A 14,959-nucleotide genomic window follows, 5' to 3' on the forward strand; every position below is an offset into this window, starting at 1 on the left:
AGGAGTGTTTACATCAAAGAAGAGGAGTGCTGTATCTAAGTCATGTCTATATATTACATTATATTAGATCCTAGCCTCTTGTCTAGAGAAATAAAATTTTAAGAAAAAAAAAAAGAGACTGGATTGTGTTTTAATAACTTATCCCCTTATTAAGACAGAATTTTAAACATTTATAATTTAAAATTTAAAATAAGTTTCTGATCTCCTTAAGCTGTATAAGAATGGATTCATAATTGTTTTCCTTTTGATTTAATAAACCATTCAGTTTTATTTTGTCACTTTGGTATAGTATCCATTTCCTTAACACTTTGAGCATCGATTATTAATAAAAGGCTTCCCAGGTGGTGCTAGTAGTAAAGAACCCACCTGCCAAGGCAGGAGACAGACATGGGTTCGATCCCTGGGTCAGGAAGATCCCTTGGAGGAGGAAATGGCAACCCACTCCAGTATTCTTGCCTGGAGATTGCCCTGGACAGAGGAGCCTGATGGGTTCCAGTCCATGGGGTTGCAAAGAGTCAGATATGACTGAAGCGACTTAGCACACATTAATAAAAGGAGAATTAAATGTAATTCCAAAGTATTGGTAAGCATTAATTTAGAAGTAGTTAAGTTATTTTCTTGGAAGATTTGTTGGAAGTTGATCAGTTCATTTAAATAGCTTTTGTTTGGTTGAAGTACACATTAGTTGTGGTTTTACCTGCTATTCCTGAGTTGATTTGATGGTTTCATTTTTATTTCATATTCTGTTTGCTTTCATTTGTGGAATTTGTCATGTGAGCACACTTTCTGGTGGCATGGAATTAATTTTCAGGCCCTGAAGGTTGTATGTGGTTGTCTTAGTTACTTTATCTCCTTGGAGCAAGAATTTTTCATGAAATTAGTCCTGAAGAATTGTAAGTGCACAGCTGGCTTAGTTGACATATATTGAAAGAAATATTGATAATTTTTTTTTTGTCTCATATTTTTCTTGTACTGACATCAAATATCTAAAAAGTTGCTAAATTCATGTATGGGTTATTTGTAAGATGTTGGAATTTACTTAAACTTGTGTTTTTAATATTAAATCCTTAAAGGATAATAAGAACCTTTTTGTTTTGCTACTTGTAGTTATTTTTGTTTCAGTAATCTTTTGAAAAGAATCTGAATCAGTCAGCTAGAATTCTTTTTCTTGGATTGAATGAATTGAGGTTTTTCTAGATATTTAAATTAAAAAGTGTGATTTTCTATGTTTGTTCCTTAAGTACTAGCTTCATCAAACTTTAGAAAATATTTGTTCTTTAATAAGGTTTTTTATTCATACTGTTAAAGTTGTGCTTTTAGGCCCTGCCCTCCTCAGTTGAAATTTCTAAATAACTTGCCTTTTCCAGGCATCATATCCTCAAATTATTATGTAGTCTTAAATTCTAAATACAGATAGCAGTGGTCTCAGGGCTGTAATGTTGGTTCCCTGGTCAGGCTAGAACATTCTTCTACATGTTTTGAATTAGAGAACCAAATATAATTTAACTTTAAATGAACCATTAGTTACTGAACATCTGTGTTTAATAGCACTGTACTTGGTACTTCTTCTGGTGTAGAAATAAGATATGGTCCTTGTCGGAATAAATACACATAAATAATTTAAATACCTGAAAGAGTTAGACATTGAAAATTTTTTTTTTAGCTAACAATTTTAGAACATGGGAAGCAATTTCATTTTGAGAGAAGTAGAAAATCTAGAAGAAAAATAACTGAGTGAGACAGGCAAATTTATTAAAGACTGCTAGGCTAGGAGATAATATACCTTTTGGTTACAGTGGGTGAAACTATAAATTGTTTTTGGAAAAAACATAGCTCTTTGTATCAAAATTTGTCCTTGCAAATCATAGTATCCCAGTTATATAAATTATGAAAGAGTTTGAGCCACTCTTGGGCTGAGGTACTCAGAAGTGGTCAGCCATAAAGACAGCTAGTTTTCTGATTTGAAGACACATTCTCCATATTCCTGCTGAGTGTTTTCAGCATTCTTTGAAGGTGCATATGTTTTCTCTCTTCCTTGGACCATAAATATTTGGGCAATAGACTGCCTGAAGAATTTGGAAATACTGAAAATGCCATGTATGAAGGAAAAGGTAATAGATGTAGATGTCATGTTATATTTTTAACATAGTTATTTAATTACATGTATTTAGCAGTTAGCAGAAACTTTTGGAGGGTAACTTAAAATGATCTATTACTACTTCTACCACCCTCAAGAAAAAGTTGAGAAACATTGTTGGGGTCAGTCCTTAAATGCATACCTCTCTCATAAGGAAGAATAACAGGGAGCTAAAGGACTTCTGTGACTGTTTGAGATGCTATAAACATGTTCCTATATTGTTTTTTGTGTGCATCTTAACTTTAAGGTAGTATTTTTAGGTGCCAGAGTATACTAAATTTTATATTTTGAATTACCAAAATATTGATTTTAAAAAATTATTCATGATGTGGGGTTTATATGAACACTAAATTTGAAGGGCAGCAAACTAGATAATTAGAAGTATGTATCATATATTTTTATCTTCCAAAGATAAAGACAGCTTTTTATTTTGTATATGTATTTACATGAAATGGCTCATCTTGCATTTTTTTACTTTCGTAGCAGTATCTGTCTCAATGTGGATGTAACTTTATTGAAAAAATATGGTTGTAAAAAACAGCTTATTATGAATTATAACCTAGAGTGAGAAAACAAAATTTACCCTACAGTCCTAGATTGGTACAGAATATCTTTATAAAAATTTATGTTTTACATATATAGGACATACACTAAAAAATATTCTATACTTAAAATTACCATAATGCCTGCTGGTGACTTGGTTGTTGCTTTAGTTTGGTTGTTTTTCTCCTGTGGAATGTGTTTCTTTATAATGTGTTTTTTTCCCTTGTATTTTAGCCGAGAGTAGAAGCTAAACCAGAAGTTCAATCTCAGCCACCTCGTGTGCGTGAACAACGACCTAGAGAACGACCTGGTTTCCCTCCTAGAGGACCAAGACCAGGTGAGTCAGCCCCTCCTGTGATCTTCAGCAGTTAGCAGTTGAAAAGTTAGAGAAAACTGAACTGAAAAAAAATTTTTTTTAATTATAATGTATTTTATATGCAAATCCTTTTAGTACCAAGTTGCTTAAAGGCTAAAGTAATCTGATATATATACAGCCTGGGTAAAACAACTTTGAGGGGGAAATTAGTTGACATGCCATAGAGACATGTATTTTGAAAATAATAAGAGAATTTTGAGACACATTTTCTTTGGTTATTGTCACTGGTTCTAAGAATTCAAAACCGAGCTGCCAATAACCTACTCTCTTACTTAGCACTCTTATCTCTTCACAGATAAACAATAAGCACACCCTGATTCTTCTTATTTTGATTGTCTTAGGTATTAAGTAAGTTGCCATGATTTTTGACTTGTTTCCATTGTTAGCTAATATATGTAGAACCTCTATTTGAATTCTATGAATATGTTTAGATTGCTTTTGGGAGGAGGTGGAAGATAGTATACATCATATTTAGAAAATATACTTTTTTAATAAAAGTGTGTTATTAAACCAGGAGTTATGGGAGCTGGGATTCATCCCAGCCTTGTCACTGAGTTTGTTATTTTGGGTAAGACCCTTAAATTGTGACATTCTCTTAAACCATTCAGTTACTACACAAATTTTTTCTGTGTGATGCCTTTTCTTTATATGCCTCATTCTGTTCCTTGTGTTAGTGGGAGGATCATATAAGATTTTATATATGTATATATGAGCACCCTAAGGTGTATAAAAGGTTATATAAATGACATTATTGCTGTTAAATTTACTGATTTGGCTATAATTTTATACAACAGTCTTTTATACAAGATTAATTTGTGAACTGTAAAGTACTAAACAAATATTTAGTACAAACACATCTCACTATCTAAAAGCAGTTTGGTGACTGGGTGATTGCAAGAGTTTGGTTAAGGAGAAATACTTATACTTCTGATACTTGGCTTTCACATGATCAGACCAGTAGATCTCGAAGAAGGGACTTTAGCAGTCTAGTCAGTACCCTCGGTTAACACTTCAGTGTCATGTTGTTTTCTAACTAATCTACTAATAATAGGCAGTTCCACAACTCAAAGGAGCTTATTATCTTATTAAACTAAAACAAGAATATCAAGTGTTAGGGTTTTTAACTTTCATTGCTTTGAACTAATTTTTATTATATGACATTGTAAGCTTTAATATCTGCTCTGTTCCTCTTCTCAGGCAGAGGAGATATTGAACAGAATGAATCTGACAACCGTAGAATAATTCGCTATCCAGATAGTCATCAACTCTTTGTTGGTAACTTGCCACATGATATTGATGAAAATGAACTAAAAGAGTTCTTCATGAGTAAGTGGTTTACTTTGCTTTATGGTAAAATTAAGCAGGAGGCGAAGAGAATTTTTTTTCTAATCATAAGACTTATTCCTCTTGACTTTTATTTCGGAGAAGTATTCTGTTGTTATAATCAGGATTTTCACATAACATTATATTCCAGATAATTGACGGTAATGCCAAATATTTTTGACAACTATTTTGATTTGCTGTAGATTCTAGAGTTTTTTAAAAAAAATTTTTTTTAGACTCTTCTTCCCCTTTGTTAGTTACCCATTTTTATTTTAAACTTTTTATCTTATATTGGGGTGTAGCCAATTAACGATGTGATAGTTTCAGGTGAACAGTGAAGGAACTCAGCCATACATACACATGTATCCATTCTCACTCAAGCTCCTTTCCCATCCAGGCTGCCACATGGCATTGAGCAGAGTTCCATGTAGCTATACAGTAGGTCCTTATTGGTTGGTTATCCATTTTAAATATAGCAGCATGTACATGTTGATCCCAAACTGCTTTAACTATCCCTTCCCTTTTATCTGCTCCCCGCCCCACAGTCATAAGTTCGTTCTCTGTGAGTCTGTTTCTGTTTCATAAGTAAGTTCATTTGTGTCATTTCTTTTTAGATTCCATGTATTATGTCATATGATATTTCTCCTTCTCAGTCTGACTTCACTCAGTATGGCAATCTCTAGGTCCACCCATGTTCCTGTAGATGGAATGATTTTATTCTTTTTAATGGCTTAGTAGTATTCTATTGTATATATATTCTACACTGAGGAGAGTTCTTTTTTCATAATATGATTTTTAAAAAAACATTTACCTCTGTACATAGTATGTATATCTCTAGGTACCAGCCACCTTTAATTGGTCAGGAGTATAAGGTTATATCAGATGTTTCCCAGTGACTGTACTTAGTGTTGATTGACCTGGTTCTGTAGAGGTTAGAAGAGAGAGCTGAGTGAATCAGTCTTAAATTTGGAAATGGGATTCATCTGGCAAATACAAATCTAATATAGAAAATAAAATTGTCTCTCTAAAATGTGTAGGTAACTTTTCCTTTTGAATGGACTGATAAAGATGCAGGACAACAGAATAGGCTAGTTGTTGGCATCTTAAGTGAATGACCTGTAAGAGTGAAAAGTATCTTAATGTGCACTGGCTATAGCAGCTTGCAAGTTGTGTTTTGAAATGGATCGGGAGAATGAGGTATTTCATTCTGAACTGTTAAAGTTACAAAATATCCTGTTAAAATATTTTATTTTATCCTTTGTGTAATGTATATTTTCACAGGTTTTGGAAATGTTGTGGAACTTCGCATCAATACCAAGGGTGTTGGGGGAAAGCTTCCAAATTTTGGTTTTGTGGTTTTTGATGACTCTGAACCAGTTCAGAGAATCTTAATTGCAAAAGTAAGTGACTTAAATGGCATGATTGAATACCTTCTTATTCCTGTTGTATTTAATGTGCATTAGTCTTTTTTAAATGGTACAGTTAAAAATAGTTTACTATGAACTAGTATTTATGCAAAGAATAAAGATGTGTTAGTAGTTTTAAAATTTGAGGTATGGGTCATTTTAAAATAAATTTGTTTCATTATTTACTCTGGTAAAGAAAGTTGGATATTGAGAATAGATTGCATGTTGAGAATTTTGAAAGTTTTTTTTGTCTTTTAGGATTTTCTTACTTTCTTACGTAAGTGATTTCTTACTTCTGTAAAAAAGTAAGAAAATCACTATTTCTTACACCACTATTACTGTCTAACCTGCCCATGTACATTTTTTTCTTCCTTTTTAAAGCCAATTATGTTTCGAGGGGAAGTACGTTTAAATGTGGAAGAGAAAAAGACAAGAGCTGCCAGAGAGCGAGAAACTCGAGGTGGTGGTGATGACCGCCGGGATATTAGGCGCAGTGATCGAGGTCCTGGTGGTCCCCGGGGAATAGTGGGCGGTGGAATGATGCGCGACCGGGATGGAAGAGGACCCCCTCCGAGAGGTGGCATGGCACAGAAACTTGGCTCTGGGAGAGGAGCTGGGCAGATGGAAGGCCGCTTCACAGGACAGCGTCGCTGAGGCTCCACTCTTGGCAGAGTCTTGGCAGTGGTACATTATTCATCGTGTTTGCATTCTTGTTAATTTTTTTTTTGGCTTTGGAATGTGACACAGCCTTTTTGATCATTTCTTTGATGTGAAAAGCATCTTTCAGTTATCAGTTAAATTGAGGTGGACATTATTTCCCCAATTTTACAACAAGATTCGCATTGTTAATTTATAAATCTAGACTTGGAGAATTAAGGACTGAGAAATGACCATATCTTAAACTGTCTACAACAAAATGAACTTAAAAGGACATGCCCAACTGAATTCAGGTCCTTTGAGTCAAAAAAATCCTCTGCTGCACATTTTGTTTAAGTGTTACTGTTTCTGCCTATTGTTGGAAACACAAATAGTGCAATTTGTGCAATTGGAGAATCTTGCCTTTTTTTCTTGGCTCCCCCCAAAAATACAAACCAACAGAAACTTGTTACGCACTCATCAGAATGCACTAATGGGTACTCTGAACTCATTAACCTTGACATCTGCAACAGGAGGCAACAGGGGAAAAAAATCTTTCATCTTTTTTTCCAGTAGAGCATAGTTTGTGAAATGATGAGGGCATTTTTACCTGCTTGCTGTGACCAGCGTGTGTACACATAAACCTTAACAAGACTACAAGTATATTCCAGAAGGAAGTCATTTAGTTATGAACTAAATAAAGATCAGAACTTCAAATGCTATGGTCTTGAATATTAGACCAGATTTAGTAGCTCCATATCTAAGGTTTTTTTCTACCTGCCCCTCTTCAGTACAGGGATGGCTGGCTGCTCAACACACTCCTCCTCCCCCTTTTCCTTTCTTTAAGCTGTGTACAGTGAAAATTGTCTTTACTGTATTTTTGTTCTCTGGTAATGTAATACGCATGATGGTGCCTTCTATTAATACATCATTCCAGTCTTGCTGGTAATTTTGTACAGTATAGTGTATAAATTGCTGTGCTGCAAAGCCAAACAGCTGCAAAATGTTGAGAAATCATTGAAGTATATAAAAATTGCAGTATCTTTAAAATCAGTAAAATTAACTAGAATATTATTTACCTTGTTCTTGAGTTAACAACTTTGTGTTCTCTGTGGGAGGGAGTCTTGTGTGTTTGGGAGGGAGAGTGAAGGAGGAAGTCAGTTATTTGAGTCAAAGTCTCTTGTTGACTTTTCTCTTAACCTGAAGGTGAACGTTGAAGCGTATCACTTGAGAGGTGCTTGGAAAAGTCAGTCAACTTGATGTACATTTTTAGTGACCTTTTAAAAGCAGTCAGATTCCATAAATGGCACGTAAACCTGAAGTGAGGATACTGCAATTTTCGGAGAAAAGAACAGCAGCTCTTAAGTGTTTGCATTTTCTATTTGGGGGGGCAGGGAACTGTCATTCATTTTGCACAATTCTTGACCTGATGTCAGCACCCGAGTGGCTCTGAATTTAAGTCTGGGACGACATCTTTTATTTTTACATGAATCTCTAAACAATTCTGTGAGCAAAGTTTGTAGCTGCTGGATTATTGTCTGTCTTTATAGCAAGTTCCGGTAAACCACAAATATGACAAAGGATATCCGATTTTATGCTTGGAGTATTTGGTACCTACCAGTTTCTGATGTTTCAGGCCAGGAGTGGGGTAAATAAGTGTGACCACTTAAAGCTGCTTGTAGCATGGAAGACTTCTCCATTCTGTCTTAGTAAAAGCAAACAAAAAATGCACTTGACATAATAGCAAACTGTTTCTTAATTATGAAACTGTTTGCTATTTAGTAAACTAGCAAATGATGCACATATTTTGTTTTCCATGTACCGGGCAATGTAAGTAAAATTAAGCCTATCCCTTTTTCCCCCCCTTGAATGAGGTCTTCCATGTTCGAGGAAAAGTCTTGCACTATTGGATATATTTTGGGGACACAGATTTCTCAATTTCCATTTTGGGGGGCTTAAGGATTTTTTTTTCCTGTTTGAAATACATTTACGCTTTCTAATGTATAGTACTTGAAGTTCTTACAAGAAAATTACTTTTGAGTTTTGAAGCTTTTATTCAAACTGCTTTTAAATAAGTGGTTTCTTGTCAGTGTGTTTTTTTTTTTTATATATATAGCATATTGTTCCTCTTTCATTTCTTTCTCTTCCTTCATTTGATATATATATATATAAAATTTTCAATCCAAGATATTGCCCTACCGCCCATGAAAACTGTTCTGGCACCAAAAGTAATGATAAATGTTAAGTGTAATAGAAAATTAAAGCAAAGAGCCATTCAGCTTCAGTCTCTACATACCATGAATAAAACATTAAAACATCACATGGAGAAGTTTACATGGTGATTGTTCACCTGCAGTACTGTGGACTTTTAACATTTTGTCCCCTTTTCAGTGAACCAGAGTAAAAATATTCATCTACCATAACTGTTATTTGCTGGGTTTTTTTATTGTTGTTGTTTGTTTGTTTTTATTTTTTGGATGGTAATATTCTATTCTATCCTTATGACACTATTGCAACCAAATTGGCTTTACCATCTTGGCTTTAGTAGGTATAGAAGACAATGGATTACCATCTTTATTGCTGTAATGTGTTAAGCATTATATGCTAGTAGTATCTAGTTTAATTGTTTCAGGTGGAAAGTATTCTTTGAGTTTCCATTTTGAATGTGTTTGGACTAAACAAACAATAAACTACTGATGTCTGCAGCATTTTATCTATGTCCCTAATTTAATCTATAGGTTTGTGTTCTGAAATATTTTCTCCCAGTGGCATTTCACACAACCTCAGTAAAATAAGGAATTGTTCTAAAATCAACTGATTATTATTTGTGAAATTTGATACATAAATTATTTAAGTAAGACTTGAACATAATTACTTGAACTGAGATAGATCGCAATTCAGTTAGATAGCTGATAAACAAGATAGAGAATGTTAGACCAGAATAATAAGTGGTGAGGAAGGTAAGAAGCAGACTACTAAACATTTATTTATTTGTTTTTAATAATCTTGGGTTTTCCAAAGGATTGCTACTTCATCTCAGAAGGAAGAGAGGATGGGAAGATCGAGGTGATCTGAAGTTATGGACATGACCAGTTCAGCAATTGGAACAAATTTGTGAAGCTCTAAAAGAATATTAAAAGGGAAAAGAATCATTCAGTCATAATTAACAAATATATTCTTCAAATGAAAAATAAAATCATAAGGCATATGTAATTTTAGAACTTGAGACTTTTACTTTGTTAACAGGGATAGTACAAGTGAATTTTTCCTGATATATTTATAACACTGTATGAAGATTCCGTAAATCAATCTTTACTAGTTTGTACTGGAGAAAAGCTAGACTGTTATTCAAGTACTTTTAGGAAGTAAGACTTAAGATTTTTTAAGTGTCTGTTAGGCTCACTTCCAATTATGATGTATAATAACATTTAATTTTATGGCTATGGAAAAACATTCAGAAGGGATAAAATGTATGTACCATACTATATTGAAAACAAATTTGAAGAAGTAAAATATCGTTTGGTCCAGGAAATATGGAACAAAATATTTGAAAGTTGAACCACACATGATGCTTCGTTTCAATTGTGTTATATAATATAGTCTTTGTATCAAGTAAATGAAAATGTAATGAATAGATGTTCATATTTTTTCTTCAGGATAACCTGCTCATCATAATTTATATTTCAACTTCAGGTGAATACTTGATTTTTTTTTTTTTTCCTTTTCAGTCTGTTTTCGTAAGACTTTCTAATTATTGTCTTGATCATTTTAATGCCAGAATTCTAAAGTATCTTAAATGACTGGGTAAATGAATTATGTTTTATTATGTTCTGAAAGATTTCCCTTCATAAAAGATATGAGTAGTTTAATAGGTCATAAAAGATGTCAGTAGTTTTGTTTAAAGCCATTTGCATAGTTGAGTCAGAATTCCTTCAGTTTTCAAGGTATTTTTGACAATTGAAGTCTTCCAATCTGTTTATGTAGTATGTAACCACACCTTATACTTAAGAATTAATAGGAAATGAAATTGGTTTTTAGCATTACCAAATACTGGGCAAAATACTATAAGTGAGAGTTTAGAATTAAACATTCACAGTAAGATTACTACTCTTGTCCCTGATCTCCTAAGAGTTTTGATAAAGCTGGCTGCCTACTTGGAATGCTTTCAGTTTTATGACAATAAACTCATCACCCCATAACCACCACCACCTGCCCCCTACACACATACCTATCCTTTCTGTCCTCAGCCTGTTTCCCCACAAGTTTTCTCTGAATGGTTTCATTTAGGCCAGGAATTACCTTAGCTTCAGTATATTGTCCATTCAGTAAATTTCATGTAGTGTGATGATAAGAAGTGGGCTTTGAAGATAGCCTGGCCTTGAATGGGAACTCCACCATTCAGTGGTTAGCCATTTTCTGTGCTCCTGTTTAACTCATTTGTAGACTAAGGAGGAGGAGTGTGAGGATTCAGTGAGTTAATACGTGAAGCTCCTGGAACAGTGTATGGGCGTTCAGTTAAGTGTTGCCTGTTACTTTTTTTTATACAGTTGAATTTCTACTGTCTACCGATAATTATGTTTCAAACATTTCTTTTTTTAATCCTATTTTGCCTTGTCCCCTTTTAAAGTCCTGGTGGTGGTTTAGTTGCTAAGTCATGTCTGACTCTTGTGACCTATGGACTGTAGCCTGCCAGGCTCCTCTGTCCATGGGATTCTCCAGGCAAGAATCTTCCCGACCAGGGCTCCTGCATTATAGGAAGATTCTTTACCAACTGAGCTATGAGGCAAGCCCTTTGAAATTCAAAATTCAGAAGTCCAAAGCCATGTGTTTTCTAACTGCCATGCTTCTCTAAGTGGTGTGCATACCTAATTCTGTGATAGTGAACATCTCTGTTAGCCTAAAAATGTTTGAAGTCTCATCTGTTCTGCTTAATATTTTCTCTTTGTCTCACTTCTGTCCATTTTTCAGGATGGGGAACAAATAGCATTTGTTCATGCTATTCTGATTAACTTTCACTGGCTTATTTAATTCATTAACGATTGAGCTTCTGCGTGCCAGGTGTGTTTTAGGTACTGTTGATAAATAATGAAATAAAACAAGGTTCCCTGCTCTCAGGTTAAAAGGTCTGAAACAGTGGTTGCATATTTAAGGTAGCTAAGGGGACTTCCTTCACAGTCCAGTGGTTAAGATTCCGTGCTTCCACCTCCGGGGGAGCTCAGGTTCCATCCTTTTTTTTTTTTTTTTAAGGAAAAACTAGGAAGCCGACTGTGAGGAGGTTGGTCTTCATGACAAAAACAATAGGAAGTTGGTTTATTTGGTAGGATGGTAATTCTATTTTGAAATACCTGGCTACAGAGTAAGCAAAGTGAAGGAGTTAATGAGTAAGTTGGATGAAAGGATGCTGTATTTCAGTAAGCCATGATAGTAGAGTGGTTGTACTAGCTTGGACTAGAGTGATGTTAGAAACCTAAACAATTTGAAAGACTTTGTGGGTAAAACAGCCTGGTCTTGGTGAGGAAAAAGGTAGTATCAAAGAATCCAAAGTTGTTCCCTTGCATAACTACAAAAGCAAAGTGATATGTAGAAAGTTTTAAAACCAGCCTTTCATGATGGGGAGGCAGGAGTGTTCTAAAAAAGTGTATGTTTTAAAAAACCATGCTTTCTTGATGGGGAGGCAGGAGTGCTAGTGGAACCCTCTTGGATTTTGATATGAAGTGGACCTAAAAGAAGAAGCTGTATAGGAGAGTGTAATTTAGACTCGTGCCTTTTAATTTCCGAAAGAGTATATAGAATGATTTATGTACTGTGTTTTAACACAAAAAAGCATGCTGTGCCCATTGTAGAAAGTACAGATAATCCCACAGAATGAACTTGACAGTGTAACCCATGGATGATTTCTATAAATAGCTTGGTGGGTGTGGGGGTGTGTTTTCCTTCATAATTGTTTTAATGAAGACAGACCACTTAACACTGTTTGTCAAGTGTTTATTGAGCACCTGTGTGCCCCAGGCCCTGTTCTTGAGGATACATGAGCAAGAAGTTCCTTAGTAAATAAGATGTAAAAGAAGATAATACAAAGCAACTGAGTGGCAACTTTAGAGACTGTTCCCCAGTCACCTAGAGTTGACATGGGACATAGGAGCACTCCAGTCAGAGGGACCAACTAATGTAAAGCCTACGAAATTAGAAAAGTGAAGAGGGTAATGAGAACCTGCTGCTGCTAAGTCGCTTGTCGTGTCTGACTCTGCGACCCCGTAGACGGCAGCCCACCAGGCTCCCCTGTCCCTGGGATTCTTCAGGCAAGAACACTGGAGTGGGTTGCCATTTCCTTCTCCAATGCATAAAAGTGAAAGTGAAGTTGCTCAGTCGTGTCCAACTCTTAGCTACCACATGGACTGCAGCCTACCAGGCTCCTCTATCCATGGATTTTCCAGGCAAGAGTACTGGAGTGGGGTGCCATTGCCTTCTCTGATGAGAAGCTGGGATAGGTGGAATTGGGGTTCAAGGGGTGGCAAAGTGATAAGAGGTGAACTAGACTGGATCATGTAAGCAGCCCACATACTGAGTTTATTTGGAGAAACTAATTGGTACATATATACTATACTAACCTAAAGCAATCTACAGATTCAGTGCAGTCTGTTTCAAGATTCCAATGGCATTTTCCACAAAATAGGATTTTAAAAAAAAAATCCTAAAACTTGTTTAGTAAGTAAGCATTAGTCACTCAGTCATGTCCAACTCTGTGACCCCATGGACTACATAGCCTGCCAGCCTCTGTCCGTGGAATTCCCCAGTCAAGAGTACTGGAGTGGGTTGCCATTTCCTTCAATTGCAACATGAAGCCATTAATTATGAAGACAGTTAATCATGTGAGTGATATGCTGTGTACAGGTTAGGTAGGAGGTTAAGAATGGAAACTGGAGGCTGTTGTGATATCTGAGGGGGAGGGAAATAGATTTAGGTTATTTTTTGGCAGCTGACATTAGGTGTCTGAAAGGAATTGAGGCAAGTTCTAAATAGCATAAGTATACAAATCGATAAAAACTAACCAGTAAAATAGATATCTTTACACCCATTTTCATCTCTCAAAATTGAGTTTTCTCCAATATCTGACCTAATATTTAGGCAAACCCAGGTGTAGTTATCTTTTATGGACAACGAGACGGAGGCTCATAAAGTGTATATAGTTACACAAGCATGAAGTAATTTGAAATACTGGATTACCTAAAAGTGTTGCTCTGCTTCAAAAAGTAATTTTAGAAAAAAAATGAGTTTTAAGCAGTGAGAGTTTAAACTTTGCAGTGAATTTTACTCTGGCTTTATTTTACAAAATTGAAAAATAACAGTTTCCAGCATGAGTAGGCCTAAAATTAACGATCCTTTAATCAGGAACTACAACATTCAGGAAGTTCAGCATTAATTAAAGTAATGAGGCAGGGTGTAGACTTGGAACAGAAACTAAATACCTGTTAAATACTGTGAGAAAAATTTTGAGGACCTATTATTTTATTTAGGTTACTACAACTTACTCTGATAATCTGATTTTCCTTTATTTTTAAAGCGGTGAACTAAAGCTTGGAGAGGTGAAAACAAAGCTCTACTTGACATGTAGCAATGAGGATAGTGACCTGGAATAGAAAACAAGATGTGAGACATTTCAGTTGGAATGTGGCTTACCAGGAAGGATTAGTGATGTTTCAAAGCAAGCAGTGAAATTACCAATATGTGTGAAGGCAGTGAGAAAGATTTGTACAGCAGTTAGTGAATATTAGCATCTTCTTTGGTGGCACAGACAGTTAAGAATCTGCTTGCAGTGGTGATGCAGGAGACCCATGTTCGATCCCTGAGTCAGGAATATCCCTTGGAGAAGGGAATGGCAACCCATTCTAGTATTGCCTGGAGAATTCCATGGACAGGGGAGCCTGGCGGGCTACAGTCCATGCGGGTCACAAAGTGACATGGCTGAATGACTTAACACATGTGCCAGAAACTCTGCTCCTTGGGTGCTGGCTGGCAATACAGCTGATGCAGCCTACCCTCAGAAAACTTGTAGTTTTTGAGGGAGGCAACAGACAAACAGTTTCAGTCCTCATTAGTCCTGGGCATAATACAACTCATTTAGTTCCAATAGCAATCCTGTGAGGTAGTTAGTTCAGTCACTTAGTCGTGTCTGACTCTATCCAACCCCATGAATTGCAGCACGCCAGGCCTCCCTGTCCATCACCAACTCCTGGAGTTCACTCAGACTCACGTCCATAGAGTCGGTGATGCCATCCAGCCATCTCATCCTCTGAGGTCCCCTTCTCCTCCTGCCCCCCAATCCCTCCCAGCATCAGAGTCTTTTCCAATGAGTCAACTCTTTGCATAAGGTGGCCAAAGTACTGGAGTTTCAGCTTTAGCATCATTCCTTCCAAAGAACACCCAGGACTGATCTCCTTTAGAATGGACTGGTTGGATCTCCTTGCAGTCCAAGGGACTCTCAAGAGTCTTCTCCAACACCACGGTTCAAAAGCATCAATTCTTCGGCACTCAGCTTTC

At 35.9% G+C, this 14,959-nt stretch overlaps 1 protein-coding gene across 5 annotated transcripts in view; it reads left to right on the top strand.

Annotated features, from left to right (window-relative positions):
• The window catches only part of G3BP2 (GTPase activating protein (SH3 domain) binding protein 2), a 92,691-nt gene extending 83,562 nt beyond the window's left edge, over positions 1-9,129 (top strand). For all 5 annotated transcript variants that reach the window (XM_010838154.1, XM_010838156.1, XM_010838152.1 and 2 more), the window contains 4 exons: positions 2,915-3,017; positions 4,254-4,382; positions 5,661-5,779; positions 6,167-9,129. In XM_010838154.1, coding sequence (XP_010836456.1) covers positions 2,915-3,017; positions 4,254-4,382; positions 5,661-5,779; positions 6,167-6,439 — 624 coding nt within the window. In that variant the 3' untranslated portion in view covers positions 6,440-9,129. The remainder of the gene's footprint in view (positions 1-2,914; positions 3,018-4,253; positions 4,383-5,660; positions 5,780-6,166) is intronic.
• Positions 9,130-14,959: the final 5,830 nt, after the last annotated feature.

Source organism: Bison bison, unplaced genomic scaffold (assembly GCF_000754665.1).
Source record: "Bison bison bison isolate TAMUID 2011002044 unplaced genomic scaffold, Bison_UMD1.0 scf7180017864092, whole genome shotgun sequence".
NCBI classification, from domain to species: Eukaryota; Metazoa; Chordata; class Mammalia; order Artiodactyla; family Bovidae; genus Bison; species Bison bison.